Consider the following 21,314-nt stretch of genomic DNA (forward strand, 5'->3'; position numbering starts at 1 on the left):
GAGAAAGGATAAAATTAATCATTTTAAATTTAATTCTTTTTCCCTGAAATATCCCATTTGGATCCCAAGGACCCTGGGGTATAGTAATTAGGAGTCTCTCTCTCTTCTCCAGCCTTCTCTCTCCAAAATTCACAATCTAAACATATTGTGTTGGAAGGATCATCTTGACAGAAAGTGGCTAAATACACTGAGATGTAATAGGAAAGTGTTGACAATCTGCATCCTGCTTCCTGATTGTTCGCTCCAAATTTATGAGTAGGTGGGAATTCAAAGCCACAAACAATAGCCAGAAAATTCTGAGTGGGATCCATTAGAGCTGATTATGTAAAGGTTTTTCCCCCGTTACGCTTTTAGCTTTTCCAAAAAGCCGAGATTCTCCAAAGTAAAACAAAAGGGCATGATCCACAAAGCAGTTGAAATGAAGAAATACAATGTGTCCCATGTCCTTTATTAAAGGGAGGGACACACACAGTTCTTCTTATCTTCGTAGCTCCATTGTCCATCTTCCTATCCCAAGGATCTCCAAACTTGGCAGCTTTAACATTTATGGACTTCAACTCCCAGAATTCCCCAGCCAGGCATGTCTGGCTGGGGAATTCTGAGAGTTGAAATCCACAAGTCTTGAAATTGCCAAGTTTGGAGACCCTTGCCCTATCTCAAACCCCCTTCATTGGCTGTCTTAGGGGCTGCCACAGAGAGGGGGGCGGTCAAGCTATTTTCCAAAGCACTTGAAGGCCAGACTAGGAATAATGGATGGAAAGTGAACAAGGAGAGATTCAACTTAGAAATAAGGAGAAATTTTCTGACAGTGAGAGCAATCAACCCATAGAACAGGAGTTGCCTTCAGAAGTGGTGGGAGCTTCATCCCTGGAACCTTTCAAGAAGAGACTGGACTGCCATCTGTCAGAAATGATGTAGGGTCTCCTGTTTGGACAGGGGGTTGGACTAGCTGACCTATAAGGTCCCTTCCAACTCTGTTAATCTGTATCTATGGACATGTTGGATACTTCATCTTCCCTGGTGTTCTACAATTACGTTTGGACCATAATGTTTGATGGTGGAATTCTATCTTCATAACATCAATAAATCAACTGGACTCAGTCAGATTTCATTGTTGTCTTTGGGTTTCTACCTGACAATTGGGTTCACTCTAGAATTTCTCAGGATAGGTCAAGTAGGTTAGAAGGTTATAGCTTTAGTCTGGCAAAATACTGTCCATTGGGAGTAAGCAAATAAGCTGGATTCAATTGTCTTTGGGCTTCTACCTGACAATTGGGCTCATCCCTTTTGGCATCTACCTAGAGCCGCAGAATGGCAATGAATTTGGCCACTGAGGTATGAGCGTAGAAGTGTTGATACCCACCTAGTTGGAATAGGTAACGTTTGTTACCTATTCAACCAAATTCCATACTGATGCTCAGCTGCTCTACAGCAAAGAATGCAAAAAAAGCCTGTCATACTGGTAGGATAGAAGATGAGCTTCTTCCATTAGCACCACACTTTTCCATCCTGAGTAGAAGAATAGCAAAAAAAGAAGGAGAAAACAAAGGAGAAGGGGGAGTGTTGAGAGAACTTGTCACGATCACCAAAGCACAACATTTTTATGATATGTATTTTTTTTCCCTCAACTTCTGAGCCAGGGACGTTAATTGCAACCCTGATTGTGCAAATCCATGGCAACGGATTGTGGAATGTGTAATTAAAGCCCAAACAAGCAGGGAGCTAAGTGCTTTTCTGAGCAAATGTTGCTTCATCTAAGCAGAAAGGATAGGTGATGATTCTGTCCTGCATAGAAAGGGGTATTAATAGAAAGGACGGTGGTTCTTCTGAAGTATGATGATAATGGTGCAGAAGTGTTCCACAGAAGAAGGTGAGAGGCTATGCAGAGGAAACCAGCCTCATCTCCCTATTGGCCTTGGCGTGAATGAAGCCATTTTTAGAAACATATTAAGAGAAAGTAGAAGAAGGAGGGAAATTAAAAGACACTTGCTTCTGGCGATGAAAGCTATGGGAAATCTAGATAGCATACTAAAAAGCAGAGACATCATCCTGCCAACAAAAGTTTGTATAGTCAAAGCTATGGTTTTCCCAGTTGCAATGGACGGCTGTGAAAGTTGGACTATAAGAAAGGCTGAGTGCCAAAGAATTGGGGCCTTTGAACTCTGGTGCTGGAGAAGACTCCTGCAAGTCCCTTGGACTGCAAGGTGATCAAACCGGTCAGTCCTAGAGGAGATCAACCCTGACTGCTCTTTAGAAGGCCAGATCCTGAAGAGGAAACTCAAGTACTCTGGCCACCTAATGAGAAGGAAGGACTCAGTGGAGAAGAGCCTAATGCTGGGAACGATGGAGGACAAAAGAAGAAGGGGACGGCAGAGAATGAGGTGGCTGGATGGAGTCACTGAAGCAGCCGGCGTGAGCTTAAATGGACCCCAGAGGATGGTAGAGGACAGGAAGGCCTGGTGTTGCGATGGGTCGGACATGACTTTGCAACTAACAACAATGAGGAGGAGGAAGTACCTCCCTAAAGAATGAAGTAGGAGATTAAGAAAAGTTAAAAAAAAAATCTTATACCTAATGTTGCAGAATAGATTCATTTCATTAATACGTATCACAAGAAACTTTCATTCCGGAGCTTGATATTCTCATGATTTTTAATATCAGACTGAGATGAACCCTCAGTACTGTCTTCACTATCCAGATTATTTCTTAAGAGATGTGTATTTCTGATCTCCAAAACTATCTAGAAAGCATGATCCCTATTGAGAATGGAGCAAGGTATTGAAGCAAATGTTAAACTTGGCTGGGAAAGAGAGTTCATACAAGTCCATCATGTGGATGATCCACAAAAGACTGGGTGAACAGGACACACTTGGGATCCTGCATCCAGTTTTGGTCACCATGATGTAAAAAAAAATGTGGAGACTCTGGAAGGAGTGCAGAGAAGAGCAACAAAGAGGATTAGGGGACTGGAGACTAAAACATATGAAGAACGGTTGCAGGAACTGGGTATGTCTAATGAAAAGAAGGACCAGAGGAGACATGATAACAGTGTACCAATATCTCAGGGATTGCCACAAAGAAGAGGGAGTCAAGCTATTCTCCAAATTACCTGAGGGCAGGACAAGAAGCAATGGGTGGAAACCAATCAAGGAGAGAAGCAACTTAGAACTAAGGAGAAATTTCCTGACAATTAGAACAATTAATCAGTGGAACAATTTGCCTCCAGAAGTTGTGAATGCTGCAACACTGGAAGTTTTTAAGAAGATATTGGACAACCATTTGTCTGAAGTGGTGTAGGGTTTCCTGCCTAAGCAGAGGATTGGATTAGAAGACTTCCAAGGTCCTTTTCAACTCTGTTATTCTATTCTATTCTGACATCTGCTCCCAAACAGGATATCACATAGAAGAGTAACCATAGGATATGGCTGCAAAACAGTGGATATGCAATTGCAATTGCTCACAACTTGCTGGATCTGAGAAACAAATTGCAGGATAGAACTCCGAATTCATCAAGAATGGGAAAAGTTCAGGAACCTTTTGTGTTCCTTCTTTCCTGGATGAAAACCGTCAAGCCCATCCCATTCTTGCAATGTATGACTTCATCAATTCATTCACACATTATAATATAACTTATAGAAGAAGAAACAGCGGATTGAGAAAGATAGAAAAAAAGGAATTACAATTCTCTTTAATAGGAAGGACAAATGAAAGACCACCCAAGGTCAGAGAGCTCATTTGATGCAACTCTCCTATCCAGAAAAGGGGTGTGTGTCTTTCATTGAGGTTTCCAAAGCAAAAGGAACAACTGATCGGCATCACGGGGCCGAAGCAATCTAATGCCCTCTTTGATAAAATAATCTGCTTAACTGACAAAGAGGCAGAAGAGCTCATTGTGGTCTACCCCCTTGGCCTTTTCAGAGAAAAATTGCAACACATCCTTAACAAGAAAGAAAGTTTGGCTACGGAAAGAACTACCACAATAAGAGATAAGCAGCTTGCTGAAGAACAACTTGTGCTCCGTCCTGGCCCACCAAGACAACTTGTACTGAAAGGGAGCTAAGTGCTTAACACATGTTATTTCAGCAACTGATCTGCCACAAAAACCCAGAATGGACCTTGTGAAAATAACGCTTCCCTTGTTTGTCATCAATATTGGATGAGCGCTTCAACGTCTGCGCTATGCTGGCGTTCAAAGCCTACTCAAGTATACACCAGGTATTCCTGAGACAGCTTGCTTGTTAATTCCCTGAGCCATCACTTTCTTTTTTCCTACGGCTCTTTGCTCCAATTTTCTTCTTACTTAATAGCACATTTCAAACCAGGTAGAGTCAAACTGAGTGCAATAGATCTTATCTACTGACGAGATCTTCAGAGCGAAAGGAGCTGCTATTTCTTTTCTCTCATACAACTGGTCAAACAGTCCTTCTTCTTTTCATTATTTTGTTCCTTTCTTTCTTCCTTCATCTATCTATCTATCTATCTGTCTGTCTGTCTATCTATCTATCTATCTATCTATCTATCTATCTATCTATCTATCATCTATCTCTATCCATTCATCCATCCATCCCTATATCTCTCTATCTCTCTATCTCTCTATCTATCTATCTATCCAACTATGTATCTATCATCTATCTCTATCCATTCATCCATCCATCCCTATATCTCTCTATCTCTCTATCTCTCTATCTCTCTATCTATCTATCTATCTATCTATCTATCTATCTATCATCTATCTCTATCCATTCATCCATCCATCCCTATATCTCTCTATCTCTCTATCTCTCTATCTCTCTCTCTCTCTATCTATCTATCTATCTATCTATCTATCTATCTATCTATCTATCTATCTATCTATCTATCTATCATCTCTATCCATCCATCCATCCGTCCGTCCATCCATCTCTATCTCTATCTATCTATCTATCTATCTATCTATCTATCTATCTATCTATCTATCTATCTATCTATCTATCTATCTATCTATCTATCTATCTATCTATCTATCTATCTATCTATCTATATCATCTATCTATCTATCTATCTATCTATCTATCTATCTATCTATCTATCTATCTATCTATCTATCTATCTATCTATCTATGTATCTATCATCTATCTCTATCCATCCATCCATCATCCATATCTATCTATCTATCTATCATCTATCTATCTATCTATCTATCTATCTATCTATCTATCTATCTATCTATCTATCTATCTATCTATCTAATCTATCATCTCTATCCATCCATCTGTCCATCCATCCATCTATCATCTATCATCTATCTCCATCCATCCATCCATCCATCCATCCATCCATCCATCCATCCATCATCTGTCTACCTGTATCTTCTCTCTCTATTAATCCATCCATCCATGGATGGATGGATGGATCCATCCAGTCTACCTGTATCTCTCCCTCTTCCTCTCCCTCTCTCTCTTCATCTATCTTGTCTACCTGTATCTCTCTGTATCATCTCTCTCTCTCCATCCATCCATCCATCTATGCACACAAACACCCCATCCCCTCATCCTACTTTTTATTAACAAAATAACATCAGACTGAAGAACAGTTATGAAGTACTCAACTTCTTGAACAATTTGAGCCTCCTTTGAATGGCCCAGATAAAGGGATCACCTAGCTATTAGTCAGGGAACCAAATAAAAGAAAGAATAATGGAATAGCAGGATCAGTTGGATGCAATAGGTCTTGGTGTTCTCAAATCCATTTCTGTTTTGAGACCATGTGTGTGCTCTTAATCTGAACCCCGTTTCTTTCTGCTTGATGATTTGCGGCTCCATGTGACTATAGCAGAACCCCAGAAAACTGCCCTTCCTTCTAGCTCTCAACACTTCTCCCACTGCACTGTGGGGCAGCTCAAGGAAAGCCTTCAATAGAAGCAGCCAAAATCGGCAGCTCAGATATTCCCAAACTCAAATGGGAGCCCTCTCTATTGCTCCCAGCTCTCCAACTGTTGCTGTTAGTTGTGAAGTCATGTCTGACCCATTGCGACTCCATATGACAATGTTCCTCCAGGCCTCCCTGTCCTCTACCATCCTCTGGAGTCCATTTAAGCTCACGCCAACTGCTTCAGTGACTCCATCCAGCCACCCCATTCTCTGCCATCCCCTTCTTCTTCTTTTGCCCTCCATCTTTCCCAGCATTAGGCTCTTCTCCAGTGAGTCCTTCCTTCTCATTAGGTGGCCAAAGTATTTGAGTTTCATCTTACAATGAATCAAACCACAATATTATGGATGTAAATTAACCCAATAAAAGGAAAAGGGAGAATCTCGGCACACTTCAAGCCAGAGTCGATGGATTTGCGTGTTATTTTCCCTGTTCCAATTATTTCTAAAATCCAGCTTTCTGACCAATCTAGCCCAAGAGAAAAATATTGAACCCCAATCCTTTCTTTGATAAAACTAAATTTTCTTTGAAGTAGATAAACAACCCCATCTTTGAGGTCATCAGTAGACTAAACTTGGGGTTTTACATAAGAGTATATACATGTTATATACTGTACTTTGTTCTCAATATGGATTACTGCTTATTCCCAGTTATGATTTTTCCATGCTTGAGTTATAGCACTTGAGGATATTCCTGAGTTTTCTATATGGGTATGTAGGCGTGGGTATCTATGTGTAGACATACATTCTTTTCTTAATTCATCCGGAAAATTCAACGCTTCTCAGTTTTATGATCCCATTGTTTCTTTTTCTAATGCACATCTTGGAAAACAGTGTGCAGCAACACACCTCCATCCCAATTCTTCAAGACCCTGAAGATGAGAGGTCTTTGTTCAGTGTTAGCCGAGGTGGCGCAGTGGTTAAATGCAGCACTGCAGGCTACTTCAGCTGACTGCAGTTCTGCAATTTGGCTGTTCAAATCTCACCAACTCAAGGTTGACTCAGCCTTCCATCTTTCCGAGGTGGGTAAAATGAGGAGCCGGATTGTTGTTGAGGGCAATATGCTGACTCTGTAAACCACTTAGAGAGGGCTGAAAGCCCTATGAAGCGGTATATAAGTCTAACTGCTATTGCTATTCTAAAAAAATGTATAGGTAAATGTAAAGATTCCCCTCCCACATATGTGCTAGTTGTTCCTGACTCTAGGGAGCGGTGCTCATCTCTGTTTCAAAGCTGAAGAGCCAGCACTGTCCAAAGACGTCTCCGTGATCATGTATATGGCTGGCATGACTAAACACCGAAGGTGCATGGAACACTGTTACCTTCCCACCAAAATGTCCCCGTTTTTCTACTTGCATTTTTAAATGCATTCGAACTGCTAGGTTGGCAGAAGCTGGGACAAGCAACAGGAGCTCACTCCGTTACGCAGAGCTAGGGATTCGAATTGCTGAACTGCCAACCTTTCTGATTGACGAGCTCAGCGTCTTAGCCACTGCGTCCCTAAAAAATAAATAAACACATATCATAATATATATTCCATCTCTTGCTCTCCATCCCTTAATAGCCGAAGGTTATTAGAAAAGCCGAGGTGGCGCAGTGGTTAGGGTGCAGTACTGCAGGCCACTTCAGCTGACTGTTATCTGCAGTTCAGCGGTTCTAATCTCACCGGCTCAAGGTTGACTCAGCCTTCCATCCTTCCGAGGTGGGTGAAATGAGGACCCAGACTGTGGGGGCGATATGCTGACTCTGTAAACCGCTTAGAGAGGGCTGAAAGCCCTATGAAGCGGTATATAAGTCTAACTGCTATTGCTATTGCTACCTCACTGGGACAGTTCTGTAGGGATGGCAAGTGTGTTGATGCATAGCAGAGTCTTGGAGGTCTATTCCATTGGGGTTAAATTTAAACCTTGGCTCGCTTTTTATGCAGATAACTGCTTCCTCTCCCCCCCCTCCCAGCCCAGCCCTGCCGCCAAGAAAGAAAAAAAAAAGAAAAAGAAACCACAATCCAGACAGAGAAAATTAAATCCTGATACAATCCAGCAATAAATTGAATATGCTCAGGCAGGATAGGTTGAATTTCATACAGGCAGGTAAGATACAGCAGGATTCATAGAAAACTAAGCTTTGAATACATATATTTCTATATACATCTATATTAAACAAAGTCACCCTGTTTTCATTCTGCATATGTGACAAATTGTTGTCGGCTCCTGGTAGCAAGATCGCTAAGGGCGCTTACCCTGTTTCGTTAGGGGCACTTTTTGGTAACAAGGAAGCCAGAGGCTGCATCCATACAACCATGCTTAACTGAGTTACGGGAAATAACCCATTCTTTGGGTCTGCACAAAATACACACTGCATCGTTAACTAAACGGGGTTTGCACCACACAAAGCCACATCAACCTCCTCCCCTCCCCCCACGCACACTTAAACCGAGGTTAACACAAACCAAGCTCAGCACGTTTAGGTGAATGCAACCACTAGGCCTTTCTCTGGCATGGTTCGGCAGGATAAAGCTCAGTTAATCCTCGACTTACAACAGTTCACTTATAATGACCAAAGTTACAACAGCACTGAAAAAAGCGAGTTGTGACCAAGTTTCACCCTTATGACCGTTGCAGCGTGTGATCAAAATTCAGAAACTTGGGCAACTGGCTCATATTTATAATGGTTGCAGAGTACCGGAGTTACGTGATCCACTTTTGCGACCTTCTGACAAACCAAATTGAGGGGGAAGCCAGATCCACTGATCCACTGGGTTTACTAGCTTAACACCTTCAGTGATTCATTTAACAACTCTGGCAAAGAAGGTCGTAAAATGGGGCAAAATTCACATCACCACTGTCGGGCTTAGCGATGGAAATGTTGGGCTGTGGTCGTAAGTCGAGGATTGCCTTTTAAATCTGTTAGATGAAAACCTCAGAAGCTCTGGCAAGCAGGAAAATCAACTGGAATTTTGAAAATAAAACGGAAATTCTCAGCAAGCAACACTTCCAAGTTCTTGGGGAAAAGCTGTGATAAAGCATTAATAAAATTAATGGTTGCAAGGGGAGGGGTTTGATGTCGCGGTGAAATGACGGACTTTCCTGGAGCACCAGGATCGCCGCTGAATTCTGGTCACCCGGATGGTCCAACTGGACCTAAACCATCCTGTAGAGACAGTGACAGGTAGGGGTATACCCTGTCGATTCCAGAGATACCCGCAAAGTCTCTGGTGATCCGGGAAAAAGCCCCTCTTGCCAGTGAATGTATCAGCCATTAGGCTGCTGGAACTGCTGACAGCTCCGTAATGCAAGGGCAGGAGAGAAGCATGTTGTTTTGGTGAGAGTTTTAATTTTTTTTTTAATTGGAGAGAGAACACCCTAAATCTGGAGATTTAATTCAAAATAAAGACTGATGAGAGAGTAAGCAGCAGATTTAAGGCATGGTCAATTGAAGGTTTCCTTTCCCCCTCTTTTTTTTTTTTTTTTTTACTGCCGGAAGCCTGATTGGACTTACATTGTATTTCACTTTTTAAATTGGACTGGAGTTTGGAAATAAAACAGAAATTCTCAGCAAGTAACCCTTCCAAGTTCTTGGGGAAAAGCTGTGATAAAGCATTAATAAAATTAATGGTTGCAGTGAAGACCATGTTGGGTCCCAGCTGTTGTCTAACTCTACATCTGCAATTGTCGAACAACTCTTATAAAGAGCAATTTAGTATTGAGAAAGATTATTTTTAGGCAAACAAATGCTAAAGCCTGCAAGCTATACATAAACGTTCTCTCGAACTAAAATGAATGTCATGTCCATTTCACTGTCATGGCTCCAAACCAAAGAACTTTGACACTGACATTTTGTAAACAAAATTCAGGATAAAGGGAGGAGGAATGGTGCATTTTGTTGCAGCAGGCCGTCCTGGACTTACAACCCTCTGTTTAGTTCCAAAGTTACGACGACACGAGGAAAAAGTTGATTTATGATAGGTTTTCTCACTTACGACCAAGGCAGCAGTCTCTTGTTCATGTGATCAAAATTTGGGCACTTGGCAACTGGCATGTACTGATGACAGTTGCCCTGTCCTGTGGTCATGTGATCACTTCCCAACCAGCAAAGTCAATGGCTTAAGGACCACCTGATTCACTTAGAAACTGCGGTGACTGACCTAACGACTGCGGCAAAAAGGCAACACAATTGGGTGTGATCACTTAACAATTGTCTTGCTGAGCAACGGAAGTATTGTGGTTGTGAGTCAGGGACCACCTCCTGCAACTACGGTTTCTAAGGTTGTATCAGGAATTTAACATTCATTTCAAGTCATCTCAAATTTGCCATTCAACATCTACCCTTTTGAAACTTTCCACCCCTTCTCCAAAAAATAAAAATAAAATCCTTTGGCAAATCATTTTTGTCCAGTATGACCATGTAAAATTCGAGAGTCCTGAAATTTTGTTCTACCGTATTCTTTTGGAGTATAAGATGCACCAAGATTTTGGAGGGGCAAATTTAAAAAAGTTTTTGTACTCTGCAGACTTCCCCAAAACGGTCTGTTTTTCACAAAAATGGACCCATTTTTTGTAAAAAAGAAGGGGGGGCATGAATAGCCTTTAGGAGGCTTGTAGAATGCTCCTGGGGGCTGGGGGGGAGCAAAAACAAGTAAAAAATGGCCCACTTTGGAAGTCTCCTAAAGGCTATGCAAAGGGGATGGGTGGCGCAGTGGGTAGAGTGCAGAACTGCAGGCCACTTCAGCTGACTGCTAGTTCAGCAGTTCAGCGGTTCAAATCTCACCGGCTCAGGGTTGACTCAGCCTTCCATCCTTCCAAGGTGGGTAAAATGAGGATCCAGATTGTGGGGGCGATATGCTGACTCTGTAAACCGCTTAGAGAAGGCTGAAAGCCCTATGAAGCGGTATATAAGTCTAACTGCTATTGCTATTGCTATTGTTTCAGGAGGCCAAAAATGCTGTATTCAGGTATAAGACGCAGCCAGATTTTCACTCTTTCTTTGAGGGAAAAAGGTGCGTCTTATACTCCAAAAAATACTATAATTTTTGTTTTTCTGCCGGGGGGGGGGGGCAATGGGACTATGTTCCTTCAAATGTGGAAGAGTCATCTTGTGTTAACATGGCAAATATAGAACAGTTGGATGCCTCTGACGATAGCCATGTCCGCACTATTGATTTTCAATTTCTTCTAGAGTCATTTAGTCATTGTAGTGCCAAAATAACAATAATCAGGACAGGTTTTATATCACTCAATGATCTTTGTGTGATGCTATGAAACCCCTTTAAATTTAACTAACTGTTGGGGAAATGACCAAAACAATTTTGAAACTCTTGTTTTTAAATTCGTCTGTAATTAGACCACTCCATTTGTTTTGGCCTTTGTTACATAAAAAAAAGCATCCTGGAGAAATAACTTTGCATTAGTTAACTAGGCTTCGTTTTTCCAGGTGCTGGTTAGAATTTTGATTCATTCCAGAATAAACTGACAAGATGTTTGTTGTTTTTTAAAAGTATTGTTATTCTGTCAATTTGTTCAGAGCATCAGATACTAGATTCGTTTAAAACACAAATTGGAAATATTGTATGTTTTGCCCTAATCCTCCGGAGTTATGCTACACTCACAGAATCTATGAAGAATAGGGAACCAAGAACATAGAAAAGCATTAATGCATGGATTGGTGTCTGTATGTATATATGTGTGTGTGTGTGTGTGTGTGTGTGTGTGTAGCATTGTTCTTCAACCTTGGTTGCTTGAAGATATGTGGACTTCAACCCCAGAATTCCCCAGCTAACCTGGAATTCTGGGAGTTGAATCCTGGTGGAATTCTGGGAGTTGAAGTCCGATATATTTTCAAGCACTCAAGGTTGAGAAACACAGCTAGATGCTAACAGCACTGCAGGGCAGCCCACAAAGCAGGGAAAGCCTACATCATTTAATAGCAAGCATGCTGGGTAATTCTAATGATTGTCTTTGCATCTAAACCTATCATCCTCAGCTTGGTTTCTGTTGCCTCTGCCTAATGCATTCGCCGAGGGAGTAGAAAACGAGGCCCTAAGCAAAAAAATAAAATAAGAAATAAGACATGCAAGTCATGGCACAACAGAGGAGATCATAGCTGAACAGGTAGGATGAGGGTTTTGGGGCTAACCTACTGGTTTTTGTATGCATCAGATTCAATGGACTAGTTAAGGCAGGGGCCAGCAACCGGCAGCTCTGGAGCCGCATGTGGCTCTTTCATCCCTCTACTGAGGCTCCCTGTCGACGGTTGGCTCCACAATTGATAGGGCTTTTGGTTAGGACAGGTAGGGGGAAAAGGACGCCATGCTAGGAGGAGACTCTATGGTGGGGGGAACCAGACTTCCGGATGGCAGAAGAAAAAGGATGCCATGCTAGGAGGAGACTCTATGGTGGGGAAACTGGACTTCCGGATGGCAGAAGAAAAAGGATGACATGCTAGGAGGAGACTCTATGGTGGGGGAACCGGACTTCCGGATGGCAGAAGAAAAAAGAGGCCATGCTAGGAGGAGACTCTATGGTGGGGAAAACCAGACTTCCGGATGGCAGAAGAAAAAGGACGCCACGCTAGGAGGAGACTCTATGGTGGGGGAACCAGACTTCCGGTCGGCTCCAGAATTGAACGGAGGGCTTTCAGTTAGGACCTTTGTGGCTCTTTGAGTATTTAAAGTTGCCGACCCCTAAGTTATATATAAATATGCAAAGTGCACCAGTATGTTGGCAGGGAGTATTCTTTAAAGACAATTGGGGAGAGGGCTGAGAAAAGGAATTCTTTGCCAGTAGTGATCTATGCAGTTTCCCAAAATACGTATGGAAAAAGGACAGCCTCTGCATGACCAGAAATATAGAAATCCCATTAACTCGTTTAAGAAGACCTGGAAATTCTTCCAACTTCGCTTTGACAAGGGAGGGGGAAAAAAACCCCACCAATATTTATCTCCATCTTTTTTTCTCCATTCTCTTTCAAATTAGTTTTCAGATTAGTATCTCCCTAGGGATATCCTGTTAAGCAGTTTTCATCCTCTGTGTGGAGCCATCAAGGGGAGAGCAAGCAACAACAGCAGTGTTGCATTGTTGTGACGCAAGCTCTACCCCAACTGTACCTGCGTTCGACAACATTTCATCAATTGGACAAAAGCATTTGTACCCAAAAGACAACTCTTAGTTTTCAGCCTCGTCTCTCTAAAGTGACTCGTTGGTCAAAACTCCTAAAAAGTTTTGCAAACCTAAAGTTGAAAATTAAAAATAAAAAACCCAGATTTTGTGTTTATGTGTGTGTGTGTTTAAAAAGAAGAAAAGCCACAACAGCTGCATATTATAATCCTACAAGCACTTAAAAGTACCACATGCCAAAGAAACTGGACAGTTCCAAGTTAGCTGTTGCGGAGAAGAAATCAAACATGAGGAGCTCCCAATTTTGTACACCTGGAAAAAGAAAAGAGAGAGAGAGAGAGAGAGAAAGAAGGAAAGTGAGCAAAAAGGGAAGAGAGAAAGAAGGGAAGAGAGAAGGAGAAGGAGAGAGATTTTGTTCCTCATGCAATCAGGGAGGAAAGTGTTAGGCCTAACTCTGACACCCACCTGTGGTAGCCCTTTCTAGATACATCCATTGTGCAAGTTCTCTTGGTCTAACCCAGGAAAGGAAAGAAAAATTCGGTCTCTTAAGAGGAGAAGTGTGGGGCAAGTTCCACCAGGGATGATGGGTGTGCTCTTCATTTAAGACACTTTTCTTGAATCTAGAGAGTCATCTCCTCATCCTCTTCCTCACTGATTCACCCAACCATCCTCCCTTCCCATTAAAAACCCAGGAAAAGTTTTGGCTGCAGGGAACAAATCAACCAGGAATGCTGAAGCTTCAGGGGGGAACAGACTTACTCCTAAGGTCAACTCGGAAGAGGATGAGAAGTATAAGGGGCATAGACTGCAAAGAAGAGTTCTTTAAAAGAAATTCAGGGCTGGATTTTGGAGCCTGGGATTGTCCCGTCCACGGTAAACTCCGTCATGACCCTCCGAGCCAAAGGATTGGTGGTCTTGAGAAGTTCGGCTGCAGATGTTCGGATGCCTGAGGCTCCTTTGCCCCCTTTCTTCTGAAGGAGAGCCTTAAAGTCCTCGTTCTTGCTGGAGGTTCTGCTTGTGCTGGAAGGGCATTCGTTGATCACAAGCCCTGCGATGGTCTTGGTGGGCATCTGGGAATTTGGTCGGTTGCCAAAGGAGTCAGTGGGTTCCTTCCAACCCAGTAACTTCCGCTTGGATCTGTGAACAAAGGGATGATGAGAAGAAACCAAGGGAGAAATGGAGTGATGATGGCCACTAGCACAAGCAACACTTGTGAGCCATCTAGAAGCTAGGGAAATATTTCTAATGGTACAAGCTACAAATAATCTATTCATCCATTCATCCTCCATCCATCCATCCTCCATTCATGCATCCCATCCATGTTTCTATCCATTCATCAATCCATCCATCATCCATCCATCCCTGCATCCTCCATCCATTCATGCATCGATCCATGCATCCATCCTCCATCCATGCATCCATCCATCCATCCATCCTCCATCCATCCATGCATCGATCCATGTATCTATCCATGCATCCATCATTCATCATCCATCTATCCCCAAACATCTATCCATGCATTCATCCATCCATCTTCCATCCATCCTCCATTCATCCATCCTCCATTCATCTATCATCCATCCACCCGTCAATCCCATCCATCATCCATCCATCCATCCATCCATCCATCCATCCATCCATCCATCCATCCATCCATCCATCCATCCATCATCTGCAAGAGCTCAAAGTGCCATAGAAGAGAATATTTGTAGCTCAGGGTTGAAATGTGGGGTCCTTGGTGCTCTCTGAACTTGGTTGTTTTCTTGCAGACATTTCATTGCCTGACTAGGTAACATCATCAATATTTGAGGCTGGGGTATTGAACTGATGGGGCTGGAATGGTCAGTTCTCCCCCCCCAACCTTGGAAAGAGGTGGGTAGCTTTCAAAAAAAGTAACATAGGAAGCCTGCTATGTAAGTCTCTACTTTTCTAAGAGGAAAATTGTTCTTATCTGGCAGTGTGTCCCCAGATTTCACATGTTGGGATTGAGGGGGAGGATTTTGCAAGAAAGTAAACAGGAGGAAGGCTGGGGCCTGTGCCTCAAAGGCTGCCGATTGTGAATGTTTAGAACAGGGGTGTCAAACCAGCCTGTGGTGTGCTTAGATCTCGCCAATGGGGCCGCCCTAGAAACAGTGAGAGATCGGCCCGCAGTGCCTCTGCCAGCAAAAATGGAGCTCGGGAGGGCTGTGTGCGACTCTCCTGAGCTCAGTTTTCACTGACAGAGTGTTGCAGGAGGTGTCGCAGCTGAAAACGGAGCTCAGGAGCCCGTTTTCACTGGCAGTGCTCAGGCCACCATAGGTGCCCCCGACATGAGTGATGTTGAGCTGGTCACATCCACCCTGGCCACACTTACCCCGACTCATCAAGGTCAAACACAACCCTGATACGGCCCTCAGTGAAATCGAGTTTGACACCCCGGTTTAGAAGATCTGCCAAAGGAACCTTCTGCACCTCTGCCAGATAAACACAAAGAGCAACAGGGACACGAGAAAGGAAGATGAATTCAACCTAGGTCTTGCTCTCACTCAAAGCAGACTGGCTGGTGGGAGGGGAGGGAGCCCCAGGGATGTGGGTTGGGCAAGCAGCCCAGAACGCTCTTTCAAGAGTTGTCCCCTGGATAGACTCTCACCTGTGAATGACGGTGAATAAATCTTCTGTGGTTCGGGTTGTCACAAAGACATCGTCATCTTCCTCGGTTATGGACTCGGCTGTTTTGTCGTTTACAAAGCCTTTTTCTTTGCTCCTCAAACCCACAGAATTCCCTACGGAAAAGTAAAAGAGAGCCTTGGGGAAAAAAATAGGTTGCTTCCTACAAGTGGGATTCAGAGAGCAAGTAGGACACAGAAAGCAACAGGGCGTCCCTCAAACAGTGATAGGCAGCATCTGCGTACGAAGGAAGGGCAATAAAATAAGGTGGAGCACTTTGTTTGAAAGATATTGGTTTGAGACTTCCCACCGTCTTCAGGAAACCATCCAGTTGGCCACAGAATGGCAAAAAACAGTTTTCTTTCTCTCTTTGCTGCTATCTAGTGGTTGACTGGATGTTTGCATCCCCTAATCTTCAAGACCTACGCCATAAATATCTGTTCTGACTGAGGCTTCACCAGTAGCACGAAGCCGAATCCTCGTCCTGATAAACCTCCTTTATTTAATTTACAGTGAATTCCTGTCCAGCAAAGTCCCAACCCACAGTCTTTCAAGATATTACCAACCTTTATCAGGCTTGGTGAATGGCCACGCCGATATCTTTCAGACACCAACATACTTGGCAAGAATGCAGGAATGAACTAATTGTCTCCTGAAAACATCCCTCCCCTTTCGCTTCTCTTTGATTTCCTTAAGGGGCCATTCATCATCCCGCTGTGGCCTTACTCCCAAGTTGACCCCTGTTCTTTAGCTGTTCCCTTCGTCTGGCAACTCTGCGCATGCACACACTGGGAACAGGCTCCAGCTGTTCATCTGCCTCACTGATGTCTGACTCCGAAGGCAGCTGATAACTGGCATACGGCTCTGGCCCCCTCTCTGCCTCCAACACAGAGCCCTCATCAGAGCCTTCCCCAGACTCCAGGACTGGCCCATCTTCCTCCCCAAACTCCTCACTGTCTGAATTTGCTGGCCATTGGCGAGCCACAACAATATATTAGCATACATTAGCTGAGTGTCCCATCCTACACATTCTGCAGATATTTTTGACCAGTGCCTGGAATTCCATAGCAACAAGACCACTGCAGAGAATCCTGGGAGTCAAAGTCCATAGGGAAGGCACCTCGGGGAAGGCTGTGTTTAGTTGTTGGGTGTTTCAGTTCACTTAAAAATGCTGTGCGAGCCTCACAAGTGGGACCTGAAAAATCCTGTAAGGTGTGTTGTCATCTGTGGAAAGCACCCATGGTTCCAGATATTGAACTTCTACGAAGTCCCAAGGAAGAACAATCATCAGAGATAGAACACAGAGTAATCTGGTTGGAAGGGACCTTGAAGGTCTTCTAATCCAACCCCCTGCTCAAGCAGGAGAGCCTATGCCATCCTGGACAAATGACTGTCCAATCTCTTCTTGAAAAACTCCAGTGATGGAGCACCCACAACTTCTGGAGGCAGGGCGTTCTCACAGTCAGGAAATTTCTCCTTCGTTTGTATTTACTCCTTAACTAAGGAACTAAGGCCTTCCTTCGATCACCCTGAAGTAGGAAAAGCAAGAGGGCTTACCTGGAATGTCTCCCCATGACAGGTCCTGCAGGAATTGGACTTACATTCACCTCATTGGCAAACTGGAGATGGCACTTTGTAGGTGGCCAGTTCTGAGTAGGCAGAATCCTCATCTAGCATGATGACCGGGCTAGGAGGCAACCTCTGATCCCCAGGACAAGGCCCTGGATGGAGTGGGGAAGTCGCCAAGGGCAAGTAAAGCACATTAGGCTTCTTTGGGACAGGAGGTGGGACTTTAGTTTTACGGCTCTCTCCTCCGGGCACCGCCTCATCGAAAACCTTGGCCTTCGTCTGCTCATTCCTCCTCCAAGCTTTCCTCAGAGAGCCTCCGTGCAGTGGAGAAGAATGTCCCCGAGATGCCTTGGGTGGGAGAAGCTGCCCCCTCAGCAGAAGGGGATTGTGTGGGGCTCCATGTGCTGGCACCCCACAAGTGGTCTGGCCTCCTGGCCCATATAAATGTTCTCTGCAGGGACCAACTCCTGGGGTGCCACCGGAGGAAGTCGGGGAGCTCACAGGGGACTCCTCCTGGACCGGTGGCGTTTTATGCAACAGCATGGGTGGCCTTCGGGAGAGGGGGGGTTTTTCTGCCACCGGGGGCCGGATCTTCTTGCCAGGTTCCTCAAGTAGCTCCAGACTGTCCAGGTTATCCTCAGTCTCGGATCGGCTGACGGAGCGCACAACGGACAGAACGCAGGTCTAGCTGGGTCACCATCGGCATCACTGGCTGCACCGGGCTCAGTTTGGGGCCCAACTTGGCTCCAAAGGTAGAATCCGAGTGGTGTCGGCTTACTTTGGCTTTGCTTTTGTTGTGTGATCTTCAAGCCCGAGAGGTCCAGATGTGTCGGCGGGGCAAACGGCAGGTCAAAGGAGAGACGAGACTTGGGGCTTCGCTCTATGGGAGAAACCGGAGGTAGGGAAGATTTCCTCTCCGGCACGAGGGGCCTCATCCGTCCACTCTGGTGAGGAGCGTGACCCAGGACCACAGCTGTAGGAACTGTTGGGGTTGGCGTTTCGGATTGACTGGAGTAGCCGCTGGAAGGAGACATGACCCCCGTCAACCTCCGGGGAAGAGGTCTTCAAACTCATGTCGGCACAGAGGTGAGATGGGGTGGTAGCCCGGGAGATGGAAGGAGAAGGGAGGGACTCAGAACTACCACGTACCTTGGACAGTTCAATGACAGTGGTCCCAGTCGCAGTGCTGGATCCAGACAAAGAGCAATACGGATCCCGGAATTCCATTCAGGAACAAAACCCTGCTGGACGTATGACCTGCTCTCCAATTCCCTCGCTGGGTCCCCTTGGACTTGGTGGTGGACCTGGGCGTCAGGCAGCAAATAAAGACTTTTGGGTCTCTGATCCTGGGGCAGTGCCTCACCGCCCTCTTCGGTTTCACTGACGTGCCCTTCCTTGATCAAGGAGACGCTTGCGGGTGGGTGGACAAGGTTTCTTCTTGGCCTTCTTGAGGGAGATGCTCTTGGTCCGTTGTCGGCGTTGTTTCCGGGCCTCCTGCTCCACAGCTAGGGAGAGGTATCGGTGCCTCGTGCTCCTTCTGAACTGGCGCTGGGATAACTAAGGCCACAGGTCTCACTGCCCCCAATGTCCACTGAGCACAGGGAGGCTGTGTCCGTAGGACCGAGAGCGACCTCTCGCGGAACCGGCACATGATTCGTTCCCTCTCCAGTTGGGAAGGTTCCTCTTCGCTTGTGTTGACAAGGGCTATGGGGACTTTGAGGTCTCTTCTTCCACACCTTGAGCTTCCTTCAGCCTCCAAGGGTGACTCGGGAGAAGCGCAAAACGTCCCACACTCGTTGCTCCCAGATATATTGTCTTGGCTGATGAAGAAGGAAGATGGCTGACTGGCCTCTGGAGTGTCCCTAGGTGTGCAAGGAGACATCGCAGAGGCGCTCTCTGCTGCCACCTGGTTTTGACTCGCAGGCGAGTTGGTGTAGCAGAAGGAGGATGTGCCACAACCAGGGGAGAAGACGGAGTCCTCTCTGGGGCCGTTGCACAATGGGCTGGCATACATCACCTTGGAGTTCTCAGCACGGCCTGCTTGGGTTTGGCAACCTCGTCCCTGTAGGACCCCTCCAAGATCACTGAAGGTCTTTCTCAGCTGGGGCCGGGAATGAGGAGAACGGGCTTGGCGAGTGGAGCTCCTCCCATTGACCACGTCAGGGACAAAATTGCAAGAGATGGACTCGGCTATGGTGGCCGGTGGGTTGAGGATGGGCCCATTGCTACTTCCTAGAGGAGAGTTAGAAAGGCAAGGATGAAAACAGAATAGAGAAGCTCTCCTTCTTGTATGGCTCCTGACTTAGATCAGGGGTGTCCAATCTGGGCGAATTTTAAGACCCTGAACTTCAACTCCCAGAATTCTGCCTGTTCAAGCCAGCTGGGGAATTCTGGGAATTGAAGTCCATAGGTCTTAAAGTTGCCAAGGTTGGATACTCCTTACTTAGATACATAACATAGCATTTTTTTAAAAAAAGCAAGACCCTTCTATTCAGCCTCAGATGTAAAGGTAAAGGTTCCCCTCACACATATGTGCTAGTCATTCCTGACTCTAGGGGGCGGTGCTAAGCTCTGTTTCAAAGCTGAAGAGCCAGTGCTGTCCGAATATGTCTCCATGGTCATGTGGCTGGCATGACTAAATGTTGAAGGCGCACGGAACGCTGTTACCTTCCCACCAAAGTGGTTCCTATTTTTCTACTTGCATTTTTATGTGTTTTCGAACTGCTAGGTTGGCAGAAGCTGGGACAAGTAACGGGAGCTCACTCCATTACGTGGCACTAGGGATTCGAACTGCTGAACTGCTGACCTTTCTGATTGACATGCTTGGCATCTTAGCCACCGAGCCACCCAATAAACTCGGATGTAACATGCATTTTAAATCCACAAATAAAATATATATCTTTATGACAGCTGCTGACCCGCAAAAACCAAGAGAGCACCGGTCACCTGGATCACGTAGAGAGAGGTGGGGGAAACCAATCACGGTCCGTCTTCGGCGCAGCAACGACTTGGGATTCATGGCCGTTTCGGTATTGAACAGAGAGTGTCGTGCACTGGCGTGACGAGCGAATGGCTGCCCTATAGCCGAGACAAAAGAGATTCAACGGTCCAAGAGGAGACAAGGAAGCCCAGAAGATGATAGCAGACAAGGAAGGGAGATGACCTTCACTCAGTGTTTCTCAATCTCGGCTTGACAGAGCTGAACACTGGGCCCTCTCTAACAAAATGAAATTCAGTAGTGTAAAAGTAAAGAGAAAAGTAAAGTCTTACGCTTAAGCAAGAAAAATCAAAAGTACACATATAGACTGTGTGAGACCAAGCTTAATAGCAGTGACTGTGAAAGGGATCTTGGAGCTAAATATGAGCCAGCAGTGTGCGGCGGCAGCCAAAAAGATGCAATCAATATCAAGGGAGGTACTAATACCACGCTACAAGGCCTTAGTAAGGCCACACCTGGAGTACTGCATCCAGTTTTGGACACCACACTATAAAAAAGATGTTGAGACTACAGTATCCTTCCCTTGGAGTGGGGAGGGAATGGAGATTTTACAGTATCCTTCCCCTGCCATGCCCACCAGGCCACGCCATGCCCACCAAGCCATGCCCACAGAACCGGTAGTAAAAAAATTGAATCCCACTACTGACGCATACATGCATGAACGCACGCAGCCACGATCTACTCTACCTGAGACGTTGATAGGGACGATGTTGGCTTGAGTGGGACAGGGCTGTTGTAATCTCTTTTCCTCCAGAACGGGCAGGGGGGATCCGTGGGTCCAGGCTGTGTGTTTGTCTGGGGTAGCAGGCAAGCTAAGCGAAGGCTCCAGCACTCTTACCCCCAGGGATGCGGTTTCGTTCTCCTTCACTTGCTGGCTTGGAGGCTGTCAGAAAGTGGCATTGAGGGGGGGAAAGGATCAGCATGGTCCTTTTGGAGGTTGGAGGTGGACTTCAGCTCTGCGCCGGCCCCCCAATATTTCCCTTAAGAAGCTGCAAAGCACCAGACTCACCATGTAGATGAATTCCATGCGTTTGTTGGGGGGAGGGCGAGGACTGCACTCCAGATGCCTGTCCACTGAAGGG

General features: G+C 45.2%; 1 protein-coding gene across 1 annotated transcript; it reads right to left on the reverse strand.

Annotated features, from left to right (window-relative positions):
* Nucleotides 1-12,501: 12,501 nt before the first annotated feature.
* LOC116516137 (NHS-like protein 2) lies at nt 12,502-21,313 on the reverse strand (the record flags this gene model as incomplete). Its single annotated transcript, XM_032228541.1, is given in 18 exon segments — nt 12,502-14,156; nt 15,649-15,781; nt 17,223-17,247; nt 17,249-17,284; nt 17,286-17,520; nt 17,522-17,671; nt 17,673-17,716; nt 17,718-17,900; nt 17,902-18,027; nt 18,029-18,284; nt 18,286-18,451; nt 18,454-18,646; nt 18,648-18,751; nt 18,754-18,855; nt 18,858-19,466; nt 20,181-20,312; nt 20,920-21,115; nt 21,242-21,313. Coding segments are annotated over 18 exon segments (3,066 nt in total), but the record flags the coding sequence as incomplete, so codon positions are not given.
* Between the last annotated feature and the right edge of the window lies 1 nt (nt 21,314).

The sequence above is a fragment of the Thamnophis elegans genome, chromosome 12 (genome assembly GCF_009769535.1).
Source record: "Thamnophis elegans isolate rThaEle1 chromosome 12, rThaEle1.pri, whole genome shotgun sequence".
Taxonomy (NCBI): domain Eukaryota; kingdom Metazoa; phylum Chordata; class Lepidosauria; order Squamata; family Colubridae; genus Thamnophis; species Thamnophis elegans.